The sequence below is a fragment of the Sprattus sprattus genome (genome assembly GCF_963457725.1).
Source record: "Sprattus sprattus genome assembly, chromosome: 5".
Classification (NCBI taxonomy): domain Eukaryota; kingdom Metazoa; phylum Chordata; class Actinopteri; order Clupeiformes; family Clupeidae; genus Sprattus; species Sprattus sprattus.
Window position 1 is genome coordinate 14,135,479 of NC_137924.1, and position 27,778 is coordinate 14,163,256.

Consider the following 27,778-nt stretch of genomic DNA (forward strand, 5'->3'; position numbering starts at 1 on the left):
GATTTCTCAGCAGTCATGAGTGCAACAGATAGCAAAAACTCAGATTGTTAATAACCACTCGGTTACATCAGCATTTGGCGAGGTGTGCACGGCTCTGCTATTGTTTCTTACCGTACCTGTGACCGTAGCCACAGCATAGCGATCATTTTCAAAAGTTGATTAAGACCTACTTAAGAGCAGTATTGGGCAGTAGATACTGAGTGGATTAGCTACCCTGTCCATCGAAAGCATCTGGGCCAGGGAGTTGAACATTTCTGAAATTGTTGATAATTTTGCTCAACGCAAGGCTCGTAGGATGCCATTCTAAACGTCATATGCATGTTATGGTTTTTTATACGCCTAATGGTACTTGAAATGTATTTTTTCGCTTCAATGTCGTTAAAAGAATAAGTTACTTTGTGCATAGGTCTACGTGATATTGTTGGAGGAAGTTTGTTTTGTAATTGATTGCAGCAGACGAGGCGCAGGCGAAGTTGTATTAATGTTTTCCCATGTGTTGTCCCATCTGCTCATTGTATACTGTTTCTCCAAAATCAGTTTGATCGATGAAATACTGTGTTCATTGGTGTTTTCAAGACGAGATATATTGTAGCAACCCTTAATGTGTATTGTACATCATAAGTACATTTGCCTGTGCCTCTCAAAGTCGCAAAATCATTACTTTACCTGACGATACGACGGTAAGGGGGCCTCCGATGGCTGGTTTGCACTCGGCCCGTTAAGTCGTTATTACGCCGCAGACACACACACACACACATTTACATGCTTGCACACAAGTCCATAGACACAATTTAGTTCCACATTTGCCAAACTCACACAGACAATCACTGACGTGCTCGCACACACAAGCTCATACACACATATTTTCATACATCTTTGATATTGGTCGTCAATCATCCATATTGCACCCAACGCCCCTTTGTCTGGACATTCCTCAGTCAACTGGTCAGTGTTCAAAGGTTTTGCAAGACCTCCTATAAAATTGGACCAAAGCCCCTCAACAATGTTTGTCTTTGGGAAGGGTTAGGCTCAAACAGGAAACCTTTACTCTTTCACTCTCAAGGCCAAACAATGAGTCAGCACACATTAACCTTGCATAACCAGTGATAGGTATGGCATATTTCACAATGGAGGACATTTCAGGTTCTTGTCCGCTCCATGCTCCATAAGCGGACGAGGCCAGTGTTACAAATTGTGAAACACAAATATGCCTTTAGCACATCAATAAGGCTAGACTATGCTAGCTAACTTCTACATGGTCAGTCATGTCACCTGGCTGATCCAATCATAAACTTCTTAGCATGGAGGAATGAGCAGTTCCAGTTTGTTTGCTAGGAGATAATTAATGTATTGGAGTCACTCTTGTTATATAATCTCTGTCTTTCATCTTAAATCTGTCTCTTTTTTATTTATAGGTGGTTACAGACCAAGTAAATGTACCCTCTTACTGAAATGAATTATGCGTATGGTGTGGAAAGAAACTCTTAATACAATTTGACCATTTTGATCTTTACTGATACTGATTTCATGACAACCATGTACTAGACTGTACAATCTAGTCGAAAAGTAATAGCCTGTTTGAGCTATGCACAGTGCCTGAACAGTGTGCTGCTTGCTCAGACAAACATATCGATCGATGTAAGTGGGTTAGAGGAGAGGAGAGGAGAGCGAGAGGAGTGGAGAGGAGAGGAGTGGAGAGCGAGGAGAATGACTGTCTTCTTCACCCATGCAGATTGTGTCTGATCCCAGAGTGAGGATCGAACAGGCCCTCCGCCAGGCTGGCCTGCACAACACGCTCTACGCCAAGGAGGTCTTATCCACAGTCCAGCCCCCGAGACCACCCAGACGAGACATGCAGTCCACAGCCTTTAAATCCTGACATTAGCATCCACCCACACGTACATACACACACAGACACCCGTAGACACAGACACACATACACACATACACACACAAACACACAGACACACAAACACACATACACACACAAACACACATACGCACACAGACACACATACACACACAACCACACAAACACACACACACAGACACCCATAGACACAGACACACATACACACACAAACACACATACACACAGAGACACCCATAGACACAGTAAAACATACACACATACGCACACAGACACACACAAACACACATACGCACACAGACACACATACACACACAAACACACATACACACACAGATGCACATACACACACAAACACACATACACACAGAGACACCCATAGACACAGTAAAACATACACACATACGCACACAAACACACATACGCACACAGACACACAAATACGCACACAAACACACATACGCACACAGACACACAAATACACACACAAACACACATACAAACACAAACACACATACGCACACAAACACACATATGCACACAAACGCACACAAACACACATACTCACACACACAAACACACATAAACAAACACACATACACACACTAAGACACATACTTCACGCCATAATTGCACACAAACGCACACAAACACTTGTCTGCAGCAACCCCAGTGATGACCTCAGTTCTGAAACATATAGACAGCTGACTTGGTAATGATTTACATAGATTCACAATGATTCACTTTGCAGGAACAAAACTAACAACAGGATGGCCCGCATTTTTCAACCCACTGTGCTTGGGTTGACTGTCTGAAATAATTTTACGTAAGTGTTCTGAATAACAAAGATGATAAGATTACAGTAAATTCTCCTTCTACTAAGCTTACTCCCATGGGTGGAACCCTCCAAAAATCATGCGGAAGTAGTTTGTTTCAGAACTCTTATCAAAATAAATGAAATATTGATTCTATAAGCGAGTTTGAAGTGATCTATTTAAATGAGTGCATTTCCTATCTCTTGGCGGCATCAAGTGCCGTTCATGTCAGTCCTATTACTCCTATCAGTCCCAGTACCCGCCAGGACTCCTCACTGTTTGACTAGGCAAAGGGCACTGATGCCCGATCTTTCTCATGTACCCGACTAGACATCTGACTCCTGAGTACTTCAGAGTAAACATAAGTGCACTCCTCTCCTATTAAGACTGATCTTCAGTGCTCTGCTAAGAAGTCAAGAAGACAGAGAGGTGGACCAGCCTACACAGGTAGGCGTTTTGTTGGGTCTCTTTATTTATTTATTTTACACTCAAGTGCTTGTTTCTCCAGTAAAACCCATTAACCTCCTAGCATTGCCTGCTGGTTTCTCTCTCGGCAGGAGAGAGCACTTGACAGCGGTGACTCAAGGCCGTGAGCACCTCCTCAGATTATTAATCGGGCAGCTGTGCGACGTGCGGCTCTTTGCTCTGATTTCCCAACCATGTGAAATCAAAGTGTTCTCTCTCACTGTGCCAACAATGGACACAAGGTCACTCAGTCACGTGATTTTTCATCTGCGTGTGCTTTCCGGATCCACTTTTTTTTTTCTCAAGTAGGCTATGTAGATAATTTGGCAGGGGGGCGTGTTAAACATGGAATGTACCATAGAAAAGAGGAATAGGCAATACTAACTGAGTGATGTCACTGAATGTGGCATCTACTAAACGGCACAGTGGTGGACATAACGAGTCCCCTGCAAGCCAATGATGCTTTCAGGGTGCTTGGAAATGAAACAAGCAGTAATCAGCAGGAATAGCCAGTCCAAATGAGCCTATACACATGACTACTGTGCAGACACCAAGTGGTGTGCGCTATTTTTAGTCATCTCATCCAGATTTGAGTTCCGGGTTCTTAAAATAAAATTCCTTGCATCAAGTGTAGGATCTGATGAGGAGGGTTTCATTCTGCATTGCCATGGCACTGCTCTAGAATAGTCCATTCAGTAGTTACATTAAGAAGTACATGTATGATTAAGATAGAAGTTGATTGGTATTGTTAAATTGTGATTTAAATCTGTTGCTGAGCACTGTGACCATACTAATTTACTTTGTGCATAAATACATCTTTTTCATGATTTGTTGAAATTATTTTTAAATGTTAATCATTTCCACGGCTACAAACACTGTATTCATGGTAATGACCACTCAATTGGATTTTCCCAAATTCAAAGATTCAAGGACCCCCAGCCCCCCCCCCCCCCCCCCCCTCTCCATTTGCAAATAATTTTATTTAACTCAAAATCACAGCAATTTCAACTGCAATTCCCACAGCAAATCCAATCACTTTTGTCTGCAATAATCACAACCCTTGCAAGATCCTGGAGGGGCTGAAAAGAGCAGAAAGCTGTGCTTGGGCAGCCGGCAAATGCCACTGGTTCCTGCATGATCTGGCCAACACCATGCACACTCCTCCTAATGTATCTCCCACTGTGCCAAGCACACTGCCCTGGGCTAACACGAGCTGGCAGCATTCCCGGTCAGCTCCCGCACACGTCTGCCACTGGGCCCATTACCTCCTGAATAACACTGGAGAAATTAGTCCAATTTAATAAAGTGATTTCAAAAAGAGTTGTCCTTGACGCATGTTGTGGATAATCCATGCCTTAGATGAGGTTCAACAGTAGATTTTCTTGACCATGGTTATATGTCATCACATCTTTTCATCTGCTTTCTTAGATTCCATAAAGGGTTTCTACATTAACATTAAAACCCTAAATGTAGCACCATTTTAAGTACCGTAAACATTTACTTTATTGATAATATATATATATATATACACGTGTGTTTGTGTGTGTGTGTGTATACCATATAATTACATGCATTAGGGTTAAATCTGAACAAAATTTGACATTCTGCATTCCTAGCACATTCTTTGAACGCATGCCAAACTTGACTAGGCTTCATTTGCTCCCTCTATTTAAGGTTCTTTTGGCTCATGGTCCATGGAACAAAATGGCAGACAATGGCCAAAACTAATTCAGCAGCCAATAGCTACAGACTGTAGTTCCGCACATTTTCACACAGAATAAGATATACAAGAAACTTTTTATTTAGTTGTTGTCAGAAATGTCAGCATTCAAAATAACACTTTTAGTACAGTAAAAACATTATGCAAATGTATACAATAAAATTATACTTTAAAAATAATACATATATTTGCAACATTTACAACTAGGTAACAACGTGAATGGAATTTACACATAACATACACATATTGATTACTGACAAACTAGTCAGTTTATGTGGCTCATTAATCTGTAATTAGTTTACGCTGTAAAAAGATGGACTAAACGGCGTCCTAAACTAAATATGGATATTCTGGTCTTCAAATAAAACTCTAGAGACTATTTTGTTTCGGTTTAAACCACCACATGACCTTTAGTACACTCAAGTCGTAACCGGTCCCCCCCATCCCTAAGAACAAGTCCTCCACATTCACTTTTACACAAAGCATCACTATCCTTTAAGCAGTATCCCCTTTAAATAACAGAAATATTGACACATATGTACATATACACAGATCAGCACGCTTGTGGCTCTGCGTTTAGTCGATCAGACCCATGCGTTTCTTGATGAACTGGGCGACTAGGTTCTGGGGCCTCTGCTGGTACTCCACGAGCACCTCATGGGGCGTGGAGATCTGGTCTCCGTCGAAGCGGTTCAGCAGAGTCACGCAGACCACAGCCGCTGCAACAAAACAACAAGGCATCATATAGATGAACAGATAAAGCTTGGTGCATGTAACACTGTTGTCATAGGTTTGGTATCTACTGAGTCAGTTGGCAAGGCGGCTATATGGACTGGGTATATATATAATGTGATGTGATGGCAGATGATAATAGACTTATAGACTAATGAGTGCGCTACCTTTGAGGTTGCATAAGCGACACATGGCAGCGAACACCGTGGACTCCATCTCAATGTTCCTGACACCAGCGTTATAGGCTTTTCCCAGGTACTCCAACTTCTCCTCGGTGGAGAAGGAGCACAGAGCTCCGTCCAGCCGGCCTTGACCTAAGGAGGAGAGGACCCACATCATCAGTCAGTAATCAAGCCTGTGGTTACTTTATCTCAAGTGTCAAAGCAGGCGGTAGTTAAACAGTACCTTCATAGAAATCACTGGTGCACATAGTCTTCCCAATGACGGTGGGCAGATCAGGCATCTCGCTGGCGTAGTGGCTAAGCTCTTCGGCCAATTCCACATCCAGCTCCGTGCTCCTGGTGAACACCTTCCCCAGGATCACCTGTTCAAACTGGGGTCTGAAGAAGCAGTCCACTGCTTTGTCTGTGATCACCACAGTACCTGGGGGAATACCTTGGAGGAAGAAAAGAATGTGTCGGTGGTCATTATATATACACACTATATAATCACATGTTTACCAACTATTTTGGGCCTTACAAGGGTTTTAAGAACTGAATTTTCACAAATGTATTTCACAATCGATAACATATATTTTCCCAAAATTGTGTGTCTGCCTAAGGAGCTTGGCCTGGCACTTTTTAGAGCCACTTGAAGAGCAGGAAGTGTATGAGAACGTATGTCTGAGCTTACCAACTCCTCCTGAGGTGCCGATACGGATAAGGGTGACATCATGGCAGCCTGCATGATGAAGCAGCTTGATCATCTCGTGGAGCATGATGGAGATGGAAGGCACACCCATGCCATGCTAAAGAGAGAGAGAGAGAGAAAACAGTGGTGTTCAATGCAAACTCTGGGATGTTTCAGACAAATAAGGCCAAGGGTACGTTTACAGCTCTGTCTTTTGCTTTCTGGTGAAACGCAAAGTCATATAGTCTGTTGCATAATGTGTAAACAGCGAGAACACAGATGGCCCGCTGAACTTCTGTGCACTTTCGTCTTTATGGTGGAAAGGCTGTGTTATGTAACTTACACTGATAGAAAGCACAGGCCCAACTTTGTACATGGAATAGCGGTCTGTTCCTTCACAGATATCAGTGATCTCGTCCGTGTTCCCGGGCAAGCCCAGCTCCTGGTGCATGAACTTGGCAAAAGCCCTCATGCGATTGCCGCTTCCGCCAACACACACAAACTACAGGAAAGCACAAGAGAGAATTAAAAAAGCTGATGAGTCTCCAGTCTTAAGAGTCCAGAGGTGAAGGCATAATGGGTTTGGAATCTGAGCCGTTCTCACAAACCTTGATGTCCCCAAACATATCTGCCAGGTTGTGGGTCTTGGTTCCCAGGTTGAAGTGATAAAGGATGTCCTCTTCCATGGAGTCCAAGTGGGGATTCTTCACATGAAGCTGTGGTCTTTGGGAGCAGTAACAGGAACCATGAGTTTAGCTACTTAGATGAGGTTTACTAAAATATTTAAGTATGTCCTGTTTCCATTACATAGCAAGGAATGTAATTAAAGCTTTCTTCTGACAGATACAGTACAAAGTGCCATAAGCTTTCTAATTGGTAAATTAAAGGCTGGCTAGCTCATTGTACACAAATAACTCACTTGATAAAGTCTTCATGATCCTTTCCCATGCAGTTCATTAAAATGGGTGCCATGGTTTGTTTGCTGTGCTGTAAAACAAATTAGAAGTTCACACACTTTCCAAAATAAGTTTGGGAAGATTTTAGAAAATCAACCTGATGTTTAACTGACCTTGGAAATGTGAAGATATGTCCTTGAGAGAGATATGTCCTTAACGTTCTCAGAGTTCATGTCACGTCTGTAGCTGAATGAAATAAAAAGGTCCCTGGCTGTGGCTGATATACTGTTGAACCTGTGACCACCCCGCCCCCCTTGGTGACCAGTGGAATGATAGTTTGCTTGGGGAGGTGTAGTGTGTAGTTGTTTTGTGACACTCAACCTCCTTTCCCAACCCCACCCGTTCCCTCCCCTCAAACACTTTCAGCTCTCATGGATGACAGACTGTCACAGCAAACAGAGCCAAACATGCAATTTGCCATTTAGGTAAAAAAAGAAGATAAACAAGTCTGAATCCTCAAAGTGTGTTGTTCTTACTGTTACTGAGTATTACATAAGTTCGTGGTATGACTTCTCCCCAATGATTTGGATTGTGTGTCAAAAACGTACATCCTTATGCAATGCAACAAGATATTACACTCAAACGATTGGTTACGCACAGGCTTTCCAGGCCTTTAAAGAACACTAATTGGTGTATGTAGTTCTACATAGCTACAAACAATCTGCATCAATCTGCATGCAATGAAATTAGAACGGAAGTACCAATGGCTTCATAGTTTTTATTTACATAGGTTCAGACTGTCCTGTGTGACATACATAGACTATGCCCAGAAGGCCATAAAAACAGAAAAGAACAATTATGTAAGTTCATCGAAAGAACACCAGAGAATAACATAAACATAAACCAGCCACACCCTGGAATATTCAGGAATACATAATATATTCACACGCACACACACACACACATATATAATTTAAGTGGATTGTCTTACTCACAAGAGAGCGATTTATTACAAAGTAATCTAGTCAAATCTAGTCTCTCCAAGTTCAAAACAGAGTGTAATAAATCTGGGAGATTCATCTTTTGGTTAAGGGCCATGTCTGTGATCTTACAATTGGAAAACAGGTCTACAACTTATTCGAAGTTACGTTCTTATCATATCATGCAGCATTCCTGGGAACATTAAAAACAAAATGGCAAAGCAAGTCCGCAAATTACAAGTCAGCAGAACAACACTATTGGACTTTAAATGCAATTTTAACAGCACGACTACAAAAAAATGCCATGCAATCAAGATAGAAAACATACACACACGCACCCACGCACACACCCACACATAAGCATCGCACATTCCTTGGGAGTGAACAACTTTTCCCGCTGAAGTGCTAAGCCCATCCTCCGCAGTCAAGAGAGGAAGAAGCCTGCCACAGCGAACAGTGAGCTGTTGTGCGTGTCCGCAGGCCGCCTACTGTGGAAGCTTCAGGCCCGCTGCGCCGCCTGCCCGAGCAGATGTTGCACCTGCAGCAAAAGAACATGGTCTCTGTTCAGTAGCTGTCCATCGGCATGTTGGGTATTGTCCGGTAGTGGAGTGAGATGGTGTCTGTAAGTAGGTCAGCCCTCTCTGTGTTTGTGTGGTACCAGTAGGGGTTTGCATTCCCCTTCCATGGGAGTAGTGGACTTACAACATCTATCTTTAGAATACACAGCTGACATCACCTTAGTTAGCACTGAAATACCATTTAGTCAAATCTTCACATTTTGGGCAAGTATGGTGGTTTGTATGTTTTTGAGTGGAGGGGCCACATAAACTGGGCTGGTGTAGTGGGGGGTGAAACACCTACCATTTGCAGGAGTTGTTTTGGGATTCTTGTTTTCCTCTTGGTAACCAAAGCTCAAGAGTTTGGACATGTTGACGGGGGATTCGTCCTTGTTTTTAATGCTGCAGAAACACAACGTTTAATTGTCAACAGGAAGAGACGAGGGACAAAAAAGACCAAAGGGACAAGTTTCTGACAAGAATGACATCCTTCAAAAAGCACGTTTTCAGTGGCACATTTACAATGTCACCCTACACTAAGCTGAAACTGTGCAGTAAATGTGTAAACTGAAAGATAGATGGATGGGCTGTCTAGTCATATCCAGCCCCCCACAAAAAAAAAATTAAACGTTTGGGGAATTATTACTGTCTTGTTTGACAGAGCATATCATCCAGTAAGCGATTAGAACAGAGGGCTCAGCAAGTGCCAGAGTCGCCTCGTGCCCGGAACGGCTCCCGTTTGCGCCTGTATTTACATATTTCAGAGGTCACCGTGTTTTCGTAAGTCCAATCATGCTATTTGCTGAATAAATTCTACAGTAAAGAGCCAAATTAAACAACTGAGCAGCCCTGTCCTCTTCCTCCCACTTCGCCATCAGTGTTCTCAGGTCACTGATGTACTGTCCCATCGGGCGCTTGCATATGCAGAGCTTGTTTATGCACAAACGGCTGCTCTTTGATCACTGTCTGCTGGCAGGTAGGGCCATAATATGTCAAAACTGCGTAAATAAATGTGTGGGTGAAAGGTTTATTGCTGCCTTGACAATTATTACCAATGATAGAAGGACACTGACAAAGGACCTGGACCTCGGAAACTAGATTACTTAGAATATGATATTGTAGGCTCTTATGGCTAACAGCAGACAATCTGGCATTCATCCATCAACAGTATACTGCTTCACCTGCCCAATGTACAATGCATTGAACATTATGTTCTTATGGCTGTGTCAGGTCCTGTTGTCACTTGTGGCACTTTGCCCATAAAACCTGAATGCTTTGCGTTTGCAGTTCAGACATTCTTTGAACCCAACGAATAAAACAAACAAAACACATTCAAGCATCCACCCTTTGCGCTTACTTTGGCTTTCAGTTTTCCTTAGTTTTGAGGGAAAGATTACATATTAGATATAAAATCTATTTCAGCACATAGTACACATTAGACCTGATTGGCTGCAATGAACTGAAAAAAGGTAAATGTTTTCCTGTTTTGAGCACCCCATCATTTGTGACATTTTCAAGGCAGCCATTTTACTGAGCAACTTTGAGATAAACTCTGCAGGGACAAATTTCACACTTGGATAATTTGATTTCCCAAAATCAAATTAGGCTTCTTGTTCCAGTTACAATTAATACAAAACAGTTCAGGGGGACCATGAACGTTTCCCCACTCTAGTGGCATTTGGCTAGTTGGCAACTGAACTATGGTATCAAAGGTACTTTAATGCAAAATTACACTTTTTGGAGGAACTTCTTTGCATATTTTCGGTCAGAATGTGTCACAGTTGCAGTAAATGGATCTAGCGTTCCATCTAAACACCTCTGAGAGACATATTACTGAAAGCTATTACAAGGAACAATGATGAACATTGAGTATAGCACTGTAGGCAATTTAACAACAGCTCTGTTTTTCTTGAATGGTAGCTTGCAAATTTATAATCTTCTCTGGGAACAGTTACATTTCAAAGCTTAAAAACACATTTGGGTTTGTTTATTGCAAATTCTAGCATGATAAATTGTTAGTGACGAGAGAAGGAGCCTAAAGGAGAAGCACAACGAATCATGCGTTTTAAGGGACAGTGTTATATAAGCGATAACGGCCGCCAAGTTGTACAGTAATAGAAAAATATTGGACCGAAGTAGTTTGGTATGATGCAAATTTGTATTGAGTGATGACTAGGCAGTGTTTACCCCTTATTATTCTCAAACTTCTTTCTCTATTCATAGTCTGTGTTCTTTAAGTATGAGTTCAGTAATACAGCACATCATTTTTTTATGTGATTGTAGTAACCTTCAGGGACACTCTCCCAGGGGGGCGCGGTGTCACAGACGGAGAAAAAAAAAAAGTCCCAACCCATCACTGTTTAGTGAAAGCTTATAATGATAGCCTACTAATAGGCCTACTACTACTGATAAATAATAATAATAATAATATAAATAAAAAGTAGTAATAGTAATAATAAATGTCTGTATAGGCCTAACAATAACAATAGCCTAACCTTGACCAAAAGTATGACCATAGGCCTATCAATAACAAAATGCTATCTATCTATCTATCTATGGTGGTGTAGTTGAGGGCAGCGGGCGCAGCTTGCAAAAGTTTTAGAACCCCTGATTTAGAGGATGTTCATAAGTCACAGTCATTTGTGCAGTTCTTCCTATAGATTTCTTCCGTGAACTTGATGCATATACTGCTCATGTGACTTAATAACTGACAAATTAATATTGTGCTTTTGAACCTGTAAGTCTACACCAAAGGTAAGTTAAAGATCTTTAATTTTATGCATGAGCAACTATTCCACTTTTGTTTCATTATTATTTTAGGTCAGCTCATTATCTTGGCTGTTTAATCCCTTGGTCTCTGAGCCACCATTCTACCTATTTAAAAATATAACTACAAGGCCACTCGAAGAGCACAGACCTGCACCAAGCCCATCTCGCAGTGTTAAAGAAAGTGACAATTATTCCTGGTTCCATCACTTGATTGAGATCCGCTCCAAAATTTAATCTAATATTTGACCTCCAACCAGGGCAAATTGTTTTGGGAAACATCAATTGTAAAGCACCCCAACCCAATGTGTGAAGTATCAATTTTCTGAATTTTTAATTACTTGAAACACATTAACAAGTAGAAATTCACTATTAAAGTGTTTTTGACCAAATCTAGAAAAAAAATGATATACAATAAACTGCACTTTGTCTGAATAAACACAATGAAGAGCCAGAACCAGGGAATGCAAATGCAATCACCAACACACAGATTGCTGTATTATCACACCTACCGTATACCTCAAGAACACAAAACAAAATGTGGTTGTTTCTTATGACACTTTCGCATAAAAAATACACTTCCCTAATGTCAATACTGTGTGAGATATGACTGTATATACCCAAACTCTATAAGAATATGTAAACGAATAATAAATGTGAAATTCAAGACTGCCATCTTGTGGGGATATAGTGTCAATGCATGGAATAAAGGAACTCACTATTTTCTGAACTGGTCCTCCTGGCAAACTCTTTGTGGTATGGCTGATTTCTTCAGTTTGTTTGCTGAATTGTCAATACCAAGTGTCTGAGAAGAAAACGAACAAAAATCTTTCACTTTCAAGAAGCAATGTGTATACATTTTTTAAAGAACAACTTTATCAGAGATTTAAGTTACACTTTCACAAATCACCTCTTTAGCAGCAATGATATCAGCCTCTCGCTCCCAAGTTGACTTATTATCACTCCCAAAAGGAGCAGCTGTCGGTTGTATGAACTTCTGAGAAGAAAGCAAACAACAATGTTTCACTTTTAAGAAGCAATGGGTATACATACAAATGGTTTAAAGAACCATTTTATCAGGGATTTCCACAGGACTTAATTGGACATACACAGGAGGTGCCATGTTGGAATCACATATATGAATTGGGCATATTCTTCGGTATGGAAATGTCGACGGCATGTTAAAAGTAAAGTTTAACCCATCAGCAAACGTGAAGAACAGAGGTTTTCAACAACAACATAAAAATGTATGCAGGCCTGGACAACTGGTCTGAACTAAACAAATCGAAAAAGCACTAAGCCAATCACAGCCTAAAGTAGGGGTCCCCAACCTTTTTTGCACCACGGACCGGTTTAATGTAGGGATTTTTTTCACGGACCGGCTTCAAGGTGTCATTTTACACGTCATCCATTCATATTGATGTGAATCATTCAATTGCACCCGTGAAGCAACCGCGAATTTGATAGAATGAAGCCCGGTCTGCTCATACACAAAAGCTAACATTAACGTTAGGTGGAGTTAATTTGCTGCCAACACCATTGTATTACAAATGTTAAGTGCATGAAAAATACAACTCACCAAAACTCTGAATCAGTTGCTTGGTCTCATGTGCCGAAGCAGTTTTAAAGGCTTAATTGGTGCTAGCTTGTCGCCACATATTAAACAGAGCGGAATTGATAGTTTTCAGCTGACGTCAGAATGACCAGCTGGCGGGCAAAAAAGACGTTCCACAGCAGTTTAACACGGGAGTTAATAAAGGAACCACCCACCTTTCAAGCTCTTTTAATATAAGTTAGTAAAATGCCAGGCAGTTGTTGCTCGGTTGGCTGTTTAAATCGGCGAGCAGACAAGCCCGGATTTATTTTTTATCGCATTTAAAACCCGCTACCGCTCCTGCCAGCTGATTAAAAAAAATGTTTATTTCGCCGTGGCTGCCAGCTGATTGTACGTATATCTCGTTTCCACCGGGACCGGGGTGGAAACGAGGTAGTAGACACGTCCTTCTTGGTAAACTTTTCTTGGAAGCACAGTAAAGTAGCCTTACTTTTGGAGCTGGAAATAAAAGCAGTCACCCTGTTCAGGTCGCCTAATTTATCAGAATAACTGCCTAAAATGGGAATAAATCAAGTAATAAAGACAAGAAACAAAGCATGAACACGATTCAAATTGGATTACCCAGCTGCTGATCTACCTAAGTAACCAAGCAAGTAGGCTAGGTAGTGTATTTTGTCATTCAACTAGTAATACTACAATGTCAGTAGAAAATATATGGGAAGATCATTTAAGTTGTCATTCGCTAGAGAAGGTTTTCGTGCTTGTTTAACCCAGAGAATTGGGTCAAATAATAAACAACATCGTTGGGTAGGCTAACGGCTGCTAGCTTACAGCAGGTACCTCGCTAGCTGGTACCTAGCTATTAAATGGTACTCATCTTTGCTCTGATTATGAAGATGGTTTTTAGTTTTCACCTTCCAGACGACATCGTTGTGAACCCCACCACTTCTGAAAATGAATTAACTATCTGTGCTTTTGTAGGCTTTCAGTGTTTGAGATGTGTATGGGGACGGATTTTCTATTAGATAGATGTAAATATCTCCACACTGGAGCTCAGACAGCGACTTTAGGGAGGTTAACGAAATAAAAATGTCAGGACACCTGCAGTAAATGTAATCCCAGTTCCTAATTTGTTTTCCCTTCTGAATATTTCTGTCTGGCTATTGTGGTATGGTCTGTGGTTGATGGCAATCGTATTTGAGTAGGCACTGCTCGAAGTTTTCCACTGTTTCTCGCTGTTTCGCTGTTCTTTTTGCCCGTCAGCTAACAATTGTAGTGACGTCACTGAAAACTATCAATTGGTGCGTGAGAATCACCTGTTGCAATAAACCCGTATTTTAAGTATGACTCCTGGTATTGTCTGTTGAAAGAAGCTTTCTTTTTTTGAGGTCGTAGGCTCCTCTTCTGGCTCCTTAGTTGGCCTTTTCACCTTTGCAAAGAAGCTCTCCAAAGATGTTTTTTTTTTTTTTTTTTACTAATTTTCGCTAGATTGTGGGCTTATGTGAGTGACGTATCACTTGAACGAGAAGCGTCTTGACGTGACAAAAGGCACAGGCGAATGTGACGTCCGGGAAAATCCGGTCGTTTTTCAAAATAAAACACCTTTCAGACGCTAATAATTAATACAGCGGAATTGATATAAATTATTTATTCTTTCTGTGCGGCCCGGTAACAAATGCCTCACGGACCGGTACTGGGCCGCGGCCCGGTGGTTGGGGACCACTGGCCTAAAGGATGAGTAGTTTCTTGGGGCTTAGTTTGTTCTTAATAGCCTACAATGTGCGGACATGGTCATAAAAAAAGAATAATTTACAGAACAACTTAAGTCACACTTTCACAAGTCACCTCTTTAGTAGCAATGATATCAGCCTCTCGCTCCCAAGGTGACTTATTATCACTCCCCCAGGGAGGACCTGTTGTTTGTTTGAACTTCTGAGAAGAAAGCAAACAATGTTTCACTTTCAAGAAGCAATAAGTATACATACAAATATTTTTTTTTCTTTTTTTTTTTAAAGAACTATTTTATCAGGGATTTCCACAGGACTAAATTGGACATACACAGGAGGTGCCATGTTGGAATCACATATATGGATTGGGCATATTCCTCGGTATGGAAATGTCAACGGCATGTTAAAAATAGAGTTTTACCCATCAGCAAACGTGTAGAAATGCAAACACAGAGGTTTTCAACAAGATAAAAATGTATGCAGGCCTGGACAACTGGTCTGAACTAAACAAATTGAAAAGCATCAAGCCAATCACAGCCTTAAGGATGAGTAGTTTTGGGGGGTTTGTTTGTTCTTAATAGCCTACAATGTGCGGCCATGATCATAAAAAAGAATAATTTACAGAACAATTTAAGTCACACTTTCATAAGTCACCTCTTTAGTAGCAATGCTATCAGCCTCTCGCTCCCAAGGTGACTTATTATCACTCCCAAAGGGAGCAGCTGTCGGTTGTATGAACTTTCGTGCACTTTTCTGGAACTCCTCATGTACCAAGAACCCTGGATCGGTTCTTTTAGTCAGGCTGTAAGTAGAGAAACTATGACAAGAGTCCCTTTCACCCTCACTGGGCAAAGTTGCCTTTTCTGACCCCTTCGTATGCAGTCAAAACAAGAAATAGCAACCTCGCAACACTGATAAGATATAAATATTCATGTGATCTGATGTGACAGCCAATAACTGAATACTCAAATCACATAAATCATGTTAAACAAACAAAATAATATGCAACGATGTGACAGGACAGGTACAGATTATTCTTGCATTAATGCCTTTCTTGGGGCCATCACTCATTAGAGAAAAGACTGATGATGTATATTGGTTGTTCACTGGTGCTTGATAACAGTGATAACAGTGTTTTGCCTAGATCTGCAGATTTACCTGGGGGCATCATCTGAGTCAGCACAGAACCAATCAGGTGGTTTGTATGTTGAGTTTGTTTTGTATGTTGAGTTTGTTTTGGTGGGCATATCTGTTTCTTCATGCCACAATAACCCTGCCAAACAATCAAAAACACACTGTTATCCCTCCGCATTATAAAAGTCGAATCAAAATAATTACATTTGAATAATGAATTGAGCAGCAGTGGTATGTCCATAGACACAAATTGAGCCCACTCGGTAAATGCAAAGTGTATGCTTTACATATTTTATAAAGTATACCTTTGAGTCCGCCTTGTTTTGCAAGTTTGACATAATTTGAATCTGAGTCGACAATGCCTAAACGGCGCCCAGTGCCATTCCCCTCAACGTTATCCTGAAAGTCGAGGGACAGTCCGGGAATTTGCGAGGAAACTTTAGATCCTTGTGAACTGGCATCACCTTTACGTCCGTCGCCCATTTTCGTGCCTGAAAACAAATAAGGAAGAATAGAACAAATGAGGTGTAATTTACATTTGGCTACGTGAGGCACATCAAGAGATTTACTTTAAAAAGTACAACAAAGGCCAACTCAATCAAAAAAATGTAAAAATGAAATAAGACAATAATTGACATACTATTGCAGATATTGGCTAGATGTTATAGCAGATATTGGCTAGATATTTTAGCGTAAAAAATTGGCTTTTGACACAGGGTTAGTAGCCCGCTGACTGAAGGTCAGTTCACTGCATCTTTTGCTAAGAGCTAGGTATCGATGATTAGCTAACATTACGTTCACAAGACAATATCCTAGTTGTGTTAAGGTAACACAAGTTGTTGTTTTTTCTTCTTAAAAACCCCCAACTGTGAGCGACCCAATTCAGTCTTACCTCCCAACGTTTCTTGTTATGCGATGATGAATCTACGTGATGACAGAAAACAAATTGGTTTACTTTGGAGTTAACTTAGATACTTCTGCTGTTAGACAAAGCCAAGCTGCCGTTGTGTTTCTACGTTACCATGGAAATGAAATTGGCGCTTGGAACAGAGTATCATGTTCAATGAAATATAAATTCAGGTTCGCGTGTTGTATTCCCCAAAACACCAACAAACTTGCGACTGGGACAAATACATTAACGCAGTCTTCGTCAGGAACTGAAATAGTCAATTTCATAAGTAGTTAAGGGCTTGGTAAGTCTAATTTGATCACCTTTACACGAAATAAACGTTGTGCTCACCTGACCATGAAAATACCATATATTTGAACTTGAAGGACGTTGCCCCTCCAAATGCATTGAAACTTCGATTCATTCGAATGTAGGCTTTTACTGACACCTAACTATTTGCATTATTGCTAGTTTGCGCATTAGTAACATATAGGCTACAGTGCCGGATTAAGGCTCGACTGGCCCTAAAGTATATTTTGAAATTTTAGAGAATGGCCTGAACAACTTATATTAGGGATTTAAGCGTAGAACGCTTCCCTTTAGCTGAGAAAATGAGCAGTTGGTGTCTGTCAGTGCTAAGTGTATTCGGAGAGCCACTGCAGTGTTTGGAAAGGCTACATGAACTCCAGTGGTGTGTGCAGTAGCACAAACATACGCTATGCACATCCTGTTGAGGGGGAACTTTAGCAGTTGGTGTTTATACCACAAAATTAACTGATGGAACTCTGACGCAAAATCAGTATTCAGATCCTTGTGATACACTCTGACAAGCCCTTTAATAGCAGTATCCTACCTCGTCGGTCTGGTCATAGAGTCAAATTCTGTCAGAACGCCAAACCGCTGCAGCACTACAGAATATGCCATATGCGTTTCTGCAATGTATTCACAATTGGTCAATGATGACATAAATGTATTAACTCATTCACTTTTTGTTGGCCCGTCATTATTTCTGTGGCATCAGTAGCATTTCCATCATTGACACGCTTCTTACCATTCGCAATTCGGATTCGCCGATTTTATAATACAAAACTGTTGATATATGCAGGATCTGCACAGGTTAAATAAAAGAATGACTATTACTGCGTAGCAACCAATTACTTGCTGACTTCAAGTAACAATGACTTTCCGTTAGGTTACATTTACATTAGAGGTTAGTAAGTTAATTATTATATGGTATCTTGCTTTTCATTATAGGACTCGGGATTAAAATAGGATGTTTGAAAAACTTTGCAAGCAAATGGTCAATAAAATACCTTAGTTTCAACATGACAGCACTGCTACCTAGCTGCACGTGGGGAATGGATGGAATGTTAATCTAGAACGTGTTCATAGAATGAGTAGCCTAATTAGCATTCCGAAACTGATAAGATTCAAGATCTACGTCTTATCAGCACCTTAGGCTACACATCAGCATTCTATACAAAGATATTCATAACAAAAGTTAAATTTATCAGTACAATCAATTAGGTGTCAAATTAAACAATACATTTAATGCATGAAAAGTTCCTTGCGAACTTTACAGCTAATCAGTGAGTCCCGTTACAAAACCTCGTGGTTGGGTGAAAAATATAAACTTTTTTCCCATTGATAAAACTGTACCACAACAATCACAATACATACTAACAAAGAAAATACATCTAATACGTCTAAGTTCTCAACATTCATTACATTTTCTAATTTAAAAAGTTTATAAATTGTGATGGGGCATTTTGTACACTGGACTACCTACCGCAGACAGGCATACAGTTCTGTCTGGGTATGGCAACACCAAATGAATCTAACCTGCAGACCTGCAGTACACCACATATCCAAAGGTGGCTCCAAAACACCAACACTGACTTAACCCGCTTAATTATGGCGAAACTCATATTATTGTCAAACGAAATTTTCAACTCTGTTACAGTAGCCTATCGCACCTTGGAAAAAAATGCAGACATTTAAATACATATATTATCCTGGTAGGGACAGAAATTAGAAATAATTTGTTTAAAATAATAAAACAAAATACGAAAACTGCTTTTTGTGGCCCGACTTTTTGGCTGGCCCTGTCTGCCTAACGGTCAATCGGATAGGCTATAGCAGCCCACACAAATAGGCTGATAACATGGGGCTGTTGCTCTCTCTGTCCTATAAACAAAGATATCCTAAATGTACAAACACACACCTTTTAGACTTAGGAACAACATTTCAATTACCCTACGTAACACGTCTACCCCGACTTGTGAAATGTCAGAACGCGATGGGCGGATAAGGAAATTCGGGCCATATTCACCAGTGGTGAACAATTTAATTGAGTTAGGTTAACGAAAACAGCCCACAGCCCTATGCAATAGATTAGAAAACTCAGCCGTAGGCCAATGGATAATAATCTGAACTATCAATCAAATCATGGTAAAAAATTGGTGAGTGAAATATTCTTTTAAAACAATGTGATTTGTCAACCTATATGATAACAAAGGAATATTTAATTTATTTAAATGTTTTGGGTTGTAAAACATGTGCGAGAAAAATATCTTAGTAACACTTGGTTACGACCCTGTTGTGTTTTGTAAGTGTGTGTGTGTGTGTGTGTGTGTGTGTGTGTGTGTGTGTGTGTGTGTGTGTGTGTGTGTGTGTGTGTGTGTGTGTGTGTAGACTATGTGTGTGTGTCCCTCTTCGACCTTGATGTAACAGGAGCGATTTCGTATACGTGTGCGAAATTTTCAAATACTTGAGGTGGCCGCTTTCTAAAGTGGCTGGTGTGGGAATATGCGCAGAGGAAATGATGTGGTAATGGTCGTCTAATTACAGGGAGACGCGGAGGGCACTTCCTCCTACAGGAACGAACGAACACGGATGTCCCAAACCCAGGAATCGTCGCTGAACTAAATGGACGGATTTTCTTTTCGTTATGTCGACAAAATGGTTTGATCAAAGTTGATCAACTTCATGGATGGCGAGGGAGGGCAATGTCGATTGAAGACATAGACATTTTACGAAAGCGAACTGAGACATTATCTTCGAATTTCAGCCAGATGGCAGAATAGCTTGGATTCAACCGAAAAGAGTTGGCAACATTGTTTGTCCGCCGTCTACCGAGCACTTCCTGCATTATTATCAACAAAGGTAAGTTCATATTTACAACTGCATATAAACATAGTCTACCGAAGCCGAATGTAGCTTGTATTCCTTATTCAGTTACGCAAGGCTCTTGTTAAAAATGAGAATCAGTCGGTCTTTATGTGTGCCCTGTCGTACTCAGCCCAGGCTAAAATTCTGCGCCGCTTTGTGAATGCTATCTTGATAAACACGGGGGAATAGGTCTACCTGCAACATGATTCTTAAAATGCAATTTTTTGGATTGTGTTAGCCTCGACAGCACAACTTAGTGTGACATAATGTTAGCCTGTTCATTTGTTTTGCATACCTTGCTTCCAAAGTCGCTTTGTAAATCTGAACCAGTGCGTAGTCTATGTCAATCGTACACCAGGAGTTTTTTTTTTAGGTTGTCTGAAGGATATTTCACAAGCTACAACAGTATGTAGGCTACACATGTCCTTTATGAATATACGAATATTATCTGAAACCAGTCCATATGAATGTCCAATGCTATTCAATTTGCAGTCCAGAATTGTTGTGAATTACGATGCGGCTATTTTTGATGTTTGTGCTATAAACTGTCCCCGGTGGTGCAAAATTACGACCAATTGACACTTTGTTAGTGCGTCTTTGTGAACCTGACTGTTGGAGACAAGGTTCTCACTTGATCATGCGCGTCCATCAGACCCATGCTGCGCACTAAGCACTACAATGCTAGGCGTCGGACTGAAGAGAGATTATAAAAATCCCACCCTTCACCATTAGTTAACAGTTAGATTTCAAGACAGGCGACAAATGCATGGGTCTGACTTCATTTACATGACGGCTGTAATGGTCTTAAATTGTAAGGTGAACACGGAGTTGTATTGACACTACAGACTGAATGTCTCCAATCACTTCGTGAAAATGGGCTCGTTCACCCTTGAGGTGCTGGATAGAAAACCTGTTTATCTTAAATGGAGTAAGGACCCTATTACTGAAGTACCATGACTGAATATCATACTTGTTCAGGCACACAAAAATGCAGTAGACCATACTTAAATTACTTTGCTGTCGCATTTGTCCTATTGTTTTCATAGCATGATTACAAATAAACAGTAACATACACTCAAGTTTAAATTCATGCATTGGAAGGGGGGTTGACTACTTGAAGTATAAGCATCTGGCTACTTTTAAGTCTAGCAGTTGCAAGTTCATGTCATGATAATTACAGGTTCAGTTATGAATTGCCCCTGGAAGGAGTCAAAATGTCAGGCCACTTGCATTCTTGTGGTATTGCAGGGACTTGCTGCGTAGTGGAGGCCTGTGGTGACATACAGAGCCGAGTGGGGACTGCGAGCTCCCACAGATCTGTTCAGACAGGTTGAAGCAGGTTGGGCTTTCAAGATGCAGATGATTAACTGTCCTGCTGATGGCATTGTGTGGTGTGAATGGGGTGTCTGGATTTCGTGTGTGGGGCAGACAGTTCCGAATACACAAAAGACAAAGACGCTCTCTGATGATAGTTTATTACTCACATACACTAAATACCAGCTCCTGTTTAACACACACAACCATGGAAGACGAACAAGTAGAGGGCTTGAACAAAGACCCATGTTTGTCCTCGGTAGTCTGGAGAGCGTCTCTTCGCAGGGACTGGATTTCTGTCTTGCTCCATCCCCCCGGCTGCCTGGTGTTCTCAGCCCTGAGGGCTGCTGATAGCGGTCAGATAGCGGGACGTCTCGCGGTCTGCGTCTGAGTCATGGGTCAGACTTGGAAGGCACCCAGAGGGGAGCAGGGTCGTGTTGAAGCCGACCACCAGCCGCAGTCTAATGGGTTATGTCTCCCAAAAAAGGGCCTCCCTGCCATATCTAGACCACCACCTATGCCATCCCACGCACACCCGGGATGAGATGTTTCAGTTGTATTAACACTGTGAGTCCCGAGGGCGGCTGGTGGCCTACTCGGGCTGCAATTTGGCTCCTCCAAATAACAGGGATGCGTGGCGTTTTGTTCCAAACCTCATTTTGAGTCATCTTCTTTCCATTCCTAAACAGTGAGAGATTATATTTTTCCTCCCTCAACATCATTTTCCATTAAATTGGGCTACTTCATGCTAGGAGTAGATGTCAGCTTTCACGTCAGTGCTCTTTTTTATGGTGGGAGTACAAACTCAGTCTTGTTTTATTTCTCTGGTTTCACTGGGAAACAAAGCATGGAGCACCTTTCTCATAGCAGTTGTTCAGCTTTGTTGCACTACAGCAAGGCTCATTTCGCTGAATAGGTTGTGTGGCGGTAGCCTGGCCATTACCAGCCTGTGACTCCATTTCATTCCGTCTTTCAGTCTGGCAAAACGCTATGCATTTTCGTTTCCGAGATGAGCGGGTGCTTAGCTTGAGGTTTAAAATCATTGGAGTTCCCTTAACCAATCAGCAACGTTTAGTAAGCATTCGGTAGATTAAACTCTTCCCAAAGCCAGTTGGGAGAAGAGCTACGACGTCCTTTCCAATCATAAAACTTACAAGAAAATACTCTTGTTCTCCTTTTAATTTTCTGATGTTCTCGAGAGTTGAGACAACTTTTCCGATAGCTTTTCGTGTCTTTTCCTCCAAGGCGAGTTTTGCGTCACAGCTCTGAACTGTTCGCTGATTGGTCCTACAGGATTTTGAGTCCTGGAGACGATTGTCAACGGGGTTGGGCCAGACTGAGTATGAGCTTGAAATCAATTCAGGCGGAAATACGTAGGCTGGTGTCACCAGGCTAGTGTGTCGGTGACTGGGAGGTTCTTTCGATGTGGCTTTTGGAATGAATGTGAGCATGGCGCCCAGCCCACAGCAAGTGAAGTAAACAAAAATCTAGTTGTTGTTTTGGTAAGCTTCATTTAATACCGATATGTTTTTTTTCCCCTGTGTTTATTCTATATACTCCAATGTCCTGGGGCAGTCAAGCTTTCCTTTGGGCTACAAAAATAAAACATCAGAAAAGACCCCCTAACTGAATTACATTTCCCTGTATTATTTGCCTATCCTGCTTTTCAGACTTGCTTTTTTGAGGGAAAAAAAACACTGAATGAATTAGTTGTTGATCATGATGGTTTGCCATTACTAAGCAATTCTGCTAAGGGCACCCAAATGGCCCTGAAAAGAACAGAGGAAGAAAAGAAAACTTTAGTTAGACGCATAATTGTATTAATGATGAATGAAATTGCTTTCTCATTCATCTACCTTTATACATAAACAATGTTTTTTTTTTCATTCGGACTAGTCTACCTCCACCAACACGCTTTCGGGAGCTTTCACTGGGCTTGTCAAGTGGGCACAGTTCTTTATTTGGTTGAATTTGGTTGAACACCTTCAGAAAGCTCAACCGTGGTGTCTTGCGTCCCAGACCCACCCACTTCCTTACTCACAATGCGTTAGGACACATGTCAATACCAGGGACAACCACAAATACACCTCAAGATACACCCAAGCATTACTGAGCCACAACAACTGAATGCTAGTCCACCTGGGCTATGCTTAAACTTCAGCTAAACTTAAGGCTTATTTGAGTATGGTCTATACCCATTCTATTTGGGTATTTTTAACATGAGAGATATATTAAACTGGTTACTGGCGTATATCATTAGTATGTTAATGGTTCAGTAAAAGAAGTAATGTGCTTAAATGGGACAAATGATTTGTCTAGGCTATAAATAAGGCCAACATCTTAATATGGCATTTAATTCATAAGCTATGTGGCTCTGTGCCAAATACCTCTGCAAGTGTAGAATGTTGGCTACAGCAAACCGATGCCAGAGCCTATGGCCATTCCGTTTTAACAAATGGTTTGGGTTGTGAGTGAGGTGAGAAATCTTTTAGCAATAGCAATAGCAAAACTTAAGAAATATGCATGTGTCGTAAGTGACGCATGACAGGTTCTCATCTGGTAGCCATCAAAATGCCAGAAGCTTTCTCAATGGAAGCTAATCTGAGCACACAAGTGTTGATTAAAGTCATTATTTCCACTTCTTTCGCTCTTGGCTTCTTCGTAGCCGCCTTTTCAGCAGCACATCCATTTTGCAGCTGCTTTTTCACAAGGCTGTAAAGTGTATAATTTGTCTGCGAAGGGCCCAGGCGAGCGTCTCCCAGAGTGCCGATCGGTGAAAGAGTGGAGCGCGGGGAGAAAGGCAAAAGAAAATAGTCCTCCGACAGCAATCATTTCTTTCTCCCCGCACACAGCAATTTGGCTGTCAGAAACAGCTGGCAGTACGGGGCCGGAACAATGCGAGAGCTAGGGGAAGAGGGAAGCGCTAGCTGAGAGCACCCTGCGGGGAGATCAGGTTACAGACTCTGTCATTAAGAGCAGACTGCGCCACGCACCGAGAGAGACGGAGGGGCTTCAAGTCTGAACAGGAGTCTGGGACTTAGGCGGGTAGGTCTCTCGCTTCACTCACTCGCTGTCTGCCTCTCGCTGTTGCACTCGCTGGTTCTCTGCCTTCCTCTCTCTCTCTCTCTCTCTCTATTTCTGTCTGTCTTTCTCTTCGAATTCATGGTGTTGGGGGGCTTTGGAGGTAAGAGAGGGCTGTGTGTGTTTCTGCAAGAGGTGGGGAGAGATGTGGTTAGAGAGAAGGAAAGAAAGAGAGAGAGGGAAAGAAAGAAAGAGAGAGAGGGACTGAGAAAAGGAAAAGGAGAGGGGGGCAGGACTTGGCAGAGGCTCCCAGAGACGGAGCAGCAGTCTCTTTAAGAAGCCATCAGCTGCAATACTAGGGCCCCATGAACGTGGCTGCGGACTGACACACCAGTAAGTTGCGCTTTTACTTTTCTGTTTGGGTTAAGCGCCCCACCTCCAACTCGGGCAGCTCGGTTGCAGCAGGCAAGCGCTGGTGGGGTGTTTCACCTCCAGTACCCCCCACCCCACCCCCCCAACACCCCCCTTCATTTTTCCATGTTTTCCAGTGTGGGGCCTCCCTCTTTTTCGTGGTGTTATTTTTAGGGTGAAATCCTTGAGCCTTTGATAACCATAATTCCAGCTCTGCAGCCACACTGCCGCTGTAGACTGCTGCTGCAGCCACGGAGCCTTCAGACAGGAAGTGAGCCGCCAAGAGGGACTGTGCTGCTGAGCCGAGCGCAGACTCTCCCCCTCCCTCCCTCCCTCTCTCCCTCTCCCCCCGTCCTACTTCTGTTTCTGCCTGCCCGCCGCTTTGCCTGCCTGTCTGTCTGCTCACTGCGTCTCCCCTTTCCTCTTTGGTGGCTCTCTGCATGGCATTATTGATTTCTGCTGTCTCCCCCCTCTCGTGTGTGTGTGTGTGTGTGTGTGTGTGTGTGTGTGTGTGTGTGTGTGTGTGTGTGAGAGAGTGTGTGTTTGGGTACATGTGGGTGAAAGGCAAATGGAGAAGGAGACTGGGGTCGTGTGTGTGTGTGTGTGTGTGTCTGTCTGCTTGCTCGCTCGCTTACTGGCTAGCTAGCTAGCCTTTGCAGCCGCCACCGCTGCTGCTGTGCTCGTTTGCTCACTGGCTGTCGGGCTCGCCGGGGCAGACACAGATCCGCAATGTTCCTGGCTCCACTCGCGCCCATTACCCCCAGACTGCACTGGAGACAGTCTGCCATACACATTTTATGAGCGCCGCCTGCACTCCCCACCGCTCCACTCCTCTTATCACTCTGCTGCCGGGGAGGGGAGGGCAGGGAAGGAAAGTTGGAGCCCCTGTTTATTTTCTGTCTGCGGCTCTCTCCTCAATAGCTGTTTTTGGAGGGGTGGGGGTGTAGGGTAGCTGATTCCTACATTGTGTGTCATATAATGTTAAACAGATTCCCTGTTTAGGTCCAATGTTTGGGTAAATAGATTCCCCCCCCCCCCCCCCCCCTGCTTTCTTTCTTTCTTTTGTCATATTGCGCAGTGACAATGGCTGTGATTTGCTGTAGTCTTGTCTGGTGCAAAACATGGTGTTTGTAGATTGAATTTTTGTTGGCTGGATTAAAATGTGTGTAATGTTATTAAGACATGCCTTTTGAGTCTTGTCCTCAGTTGCCGTCAGGATGCTCCTGTTTGTGTGTGTGTGTGTGTGTGTGTGCATGCGTGTCTGGGTCTGACACACTGCAGCAGGCTGAGGCCAGTGACATTAAAGCATACTGCTCGGGAATGCAGATTCTATTTAGAAAATGTCTTAATCCCTGGTAGCCCATCCAGCAGGCATTCCTCAGACTTTGGTTTCCCGAAATGAATTAGACGTACCCAAAATAAAGAGGCTGTGTAGACCGATAGATATAGTCTAGAAAAGCATAAAAACATTAATTTAACAAGCACAGATTGCAACAATCATCATTATGCATTTTACTAAACTTTGAGAAGTCACAAGCTTGGACCACCCCAATACTTAATCATGTAAACCAATTAGATCTTTCTCTCTCTGTCCAAACATTCACGGTAGTATATGTAACCATGGAAACGTGTGGTTTGCTTGACCCCCCCCCCCCCCCCCCCACTCCCACTACATTCATCCAAGATGATCATAGAACGACAAACACTTCCTAGTAAACTTCTTAGTAACCCTCTTGATCATCAACTCATTTGGCAAACATTTTCATCCAAATAGCAAGTCAAAAGAAAAAAAAGGCTCTTAAAGTAGGGAATTTTATTTTACTTAGGGGGATCATTTTGGTAGCCTGCCAGACAAAGCTTGAACGTCCCGGGGCGTTAGGCTAGCGATTTTGTGAGCTTTGAGATTACTCCTTCTCATATGAAACATTGTGTTACAGGGGATTTAACAAAAACATCCCCAACCAAGGATTTATACCTTTCACAGACAGCCCTCAAACACACACACACACACCCACTCACCCACTCGCTCTCTGTTTCCCTCGCTCTGTCTCTCTGCCCGCCCTCCCTCCTTTTTAATATCAAACATATGTTCATGTCTTCTCAGCTAACTAGTGTAATATGGCTTCCTCTCCTTGTGACTTGCGTTTACTTCTGCTGTTAGTTGGTTGGCCTCCTCATGCCCAGCGGCAAACATCTCTCTCCCTCCTGTGCCTGGCAAGCCGGCTTGGGTTAGACTCATTAGTCAGGCACACCAGTGGGCGCTGCCTGCCTTGCCTACCTGCCTGCCTACCACCTCGGCGCCTACTGATAAGAAGCCTTTTCAGTAAACGGCGCCGTAGGGTGGCAAACTAATATAAACAGCCCAAAGTCTGGCGTGGTGAGTGCACCATCAGCCGCATCATTAGCCTAATCTTGTGTGATACAGTGTTGCAGAAGTGCTGTAGGGAAATAAGAGGGAAGTTATCAGACTGGAGAGGTGGTGGTGGTTCAGACTGCTTTGGGAAGATATGTTTGCGGGCGACTGGATTCTGCGTCGGCTGAGCCGAGGCCGAACGAGGCACACCGAGTGCGAGCCGTTTGGCAGACGACGGGACAGGGAGGAGGTAGGAAATGGGGCAGCAAACACTGACAGGCCCACCTTGGCAGAAATGCCCTTACAGAGAAACAGAGATTGCAGCGTGCAAACCCAGGACAGCCGATGGATGGAGGCGATAAGAAATCCCCCCATGGCTCACGTGTGCACTCCGCTGGTCGGGTTTCCTCATGAGGCCACCGCAAGGGGAATTAGCAGAGGTCAGATCTGATCCGGTCATCTGAGGTCTCGGGCTATTAAAACGAAGAAGATTTGATCATCCATAATAAAAGATGCTTTGCGCTAATGGCTGGCAGAGCGGATGCGAGGGGAA

At 42.4% G+C, this 27,778-nt stretch overlaps 4 protein-coding genes across 6 annotated transcripts in view; 2 read left to right on the plus strand and 2 right to left on the minus strand.

The window, feature by feature from the left end:
• LOC308365880 (coiled-coil domain-containing protein 148-like) overlaps window positions 1-1,879 on the plus strand; it is a gene marked incomplete at its 3' end in the record, with an annotated part of 38,730 nt that extends 36,851 nt beyond the window's left edge. Inside the window, exon 14 of the mRNA XM_080839496.1 lies at window positions 1,733-1,879. Within this exon, the coding sequence (XP_080695622.1) occupies window positions 1,733-1,879 (147 nt within the window). The remainder of the gene's footprint in view (window positions 1-1,732) is intronic.
• A 3,567-nt stretch (window positions 1,880-5,446) lies between these two features.
• Window positions 5,447-7,423, minus strand: upp2 (uridine phosphorylase 2; the record flags this gene model as incomplete). The annotated part of the gene is made up of 7 exons (XM_080839673.1): window positions 5,447-5,589; window positions 5,770-5,916; window positions 6,008-6,217; window positions 6,455-6,569; window positions 6,795-6,953; window positions 7,060-7,174; window positions 7,371-7,423. 7 exons carry the CDS (start codon window positions 7,421-7,423, stop codon window positions 5,447-5,449), a joined length of 942 nt encoding a protein of 313 aa, XP_080695799.1.
• Window positions 7,424-8,728: 1,305 nt separating this feature from the next.
• LOC308364959 (uncharacterized protein) lies at window positions 8,729-20,475 on the minus strand. The gene is made up of 9 exons (XM_080838251.1): window positions 20,422-20,475; window positions 16,372-16,557; window positions 16,091-16,205; window positions 15,587-15,734; window positions 15,051-15,137; window positions 12,561-12,647; window positions 12,370-12,455; window positions 9,189-9,286; window positions 8,729-8,865 (listed from the first exon to the last, which is right to left on the minus strand). The coding sequence occupies exons 2-9, from the start codon at window positions 16,547-16,549 to the stop codon at window positions 8,813-8,815; spliced, it is 852 nt and encodes a 283-aa protein (XP_080694377.1). The 5' UTR covers window positions 16,550-16,557; window positions 20,422-20,475; the 3' UTR covers window positions 8,729-8,812.
• The window catches only part of LOC308364958 (activin receptor type-1-like), a 28,570-nt gene continuing 20,663 nt past the window's right edge, over window positions 19,872-27,778 (plus strand). For 2 of the 3 annotated variants that reach the window (XM_080838248.1, XM_080838250.1), the window contains exon 1: window positions 24,433-24,485. The gene's annotated coding sequence lies outside the window, so the exon portion shown is untranslated. Of the gene's footprint in view, window positions 20,121-24,432; window positions 24,486-27,778 lie in introns of those variants that run through there. The other variant, XM_080838249.1, reaches the window with a different exon arrangement.

Coding starts and splice junctions, on each gene's coding strand:
- LOC308364959 (XM_080838251.1), bottom strand. CDS start 16,549: ATGGGCGACGGACGTAAAGGTGATGCCAGTTCACAAGGATCTAAAGTT. Junction 9,287..12,369: donor GAGGACCAGTTCAGAAAATA/GTGAGTTCCTTT, acceptor GTGTTTCTGCAG/CATTAAAAACAAGGACGAAT. Junction 8,866..9,188: donor CAAAACAACTCCTGCAAATG/GTAGGTGTTTCA, acceptor CTTTTGCTGCAG/GTGCAACATCTGCTCGGGCA.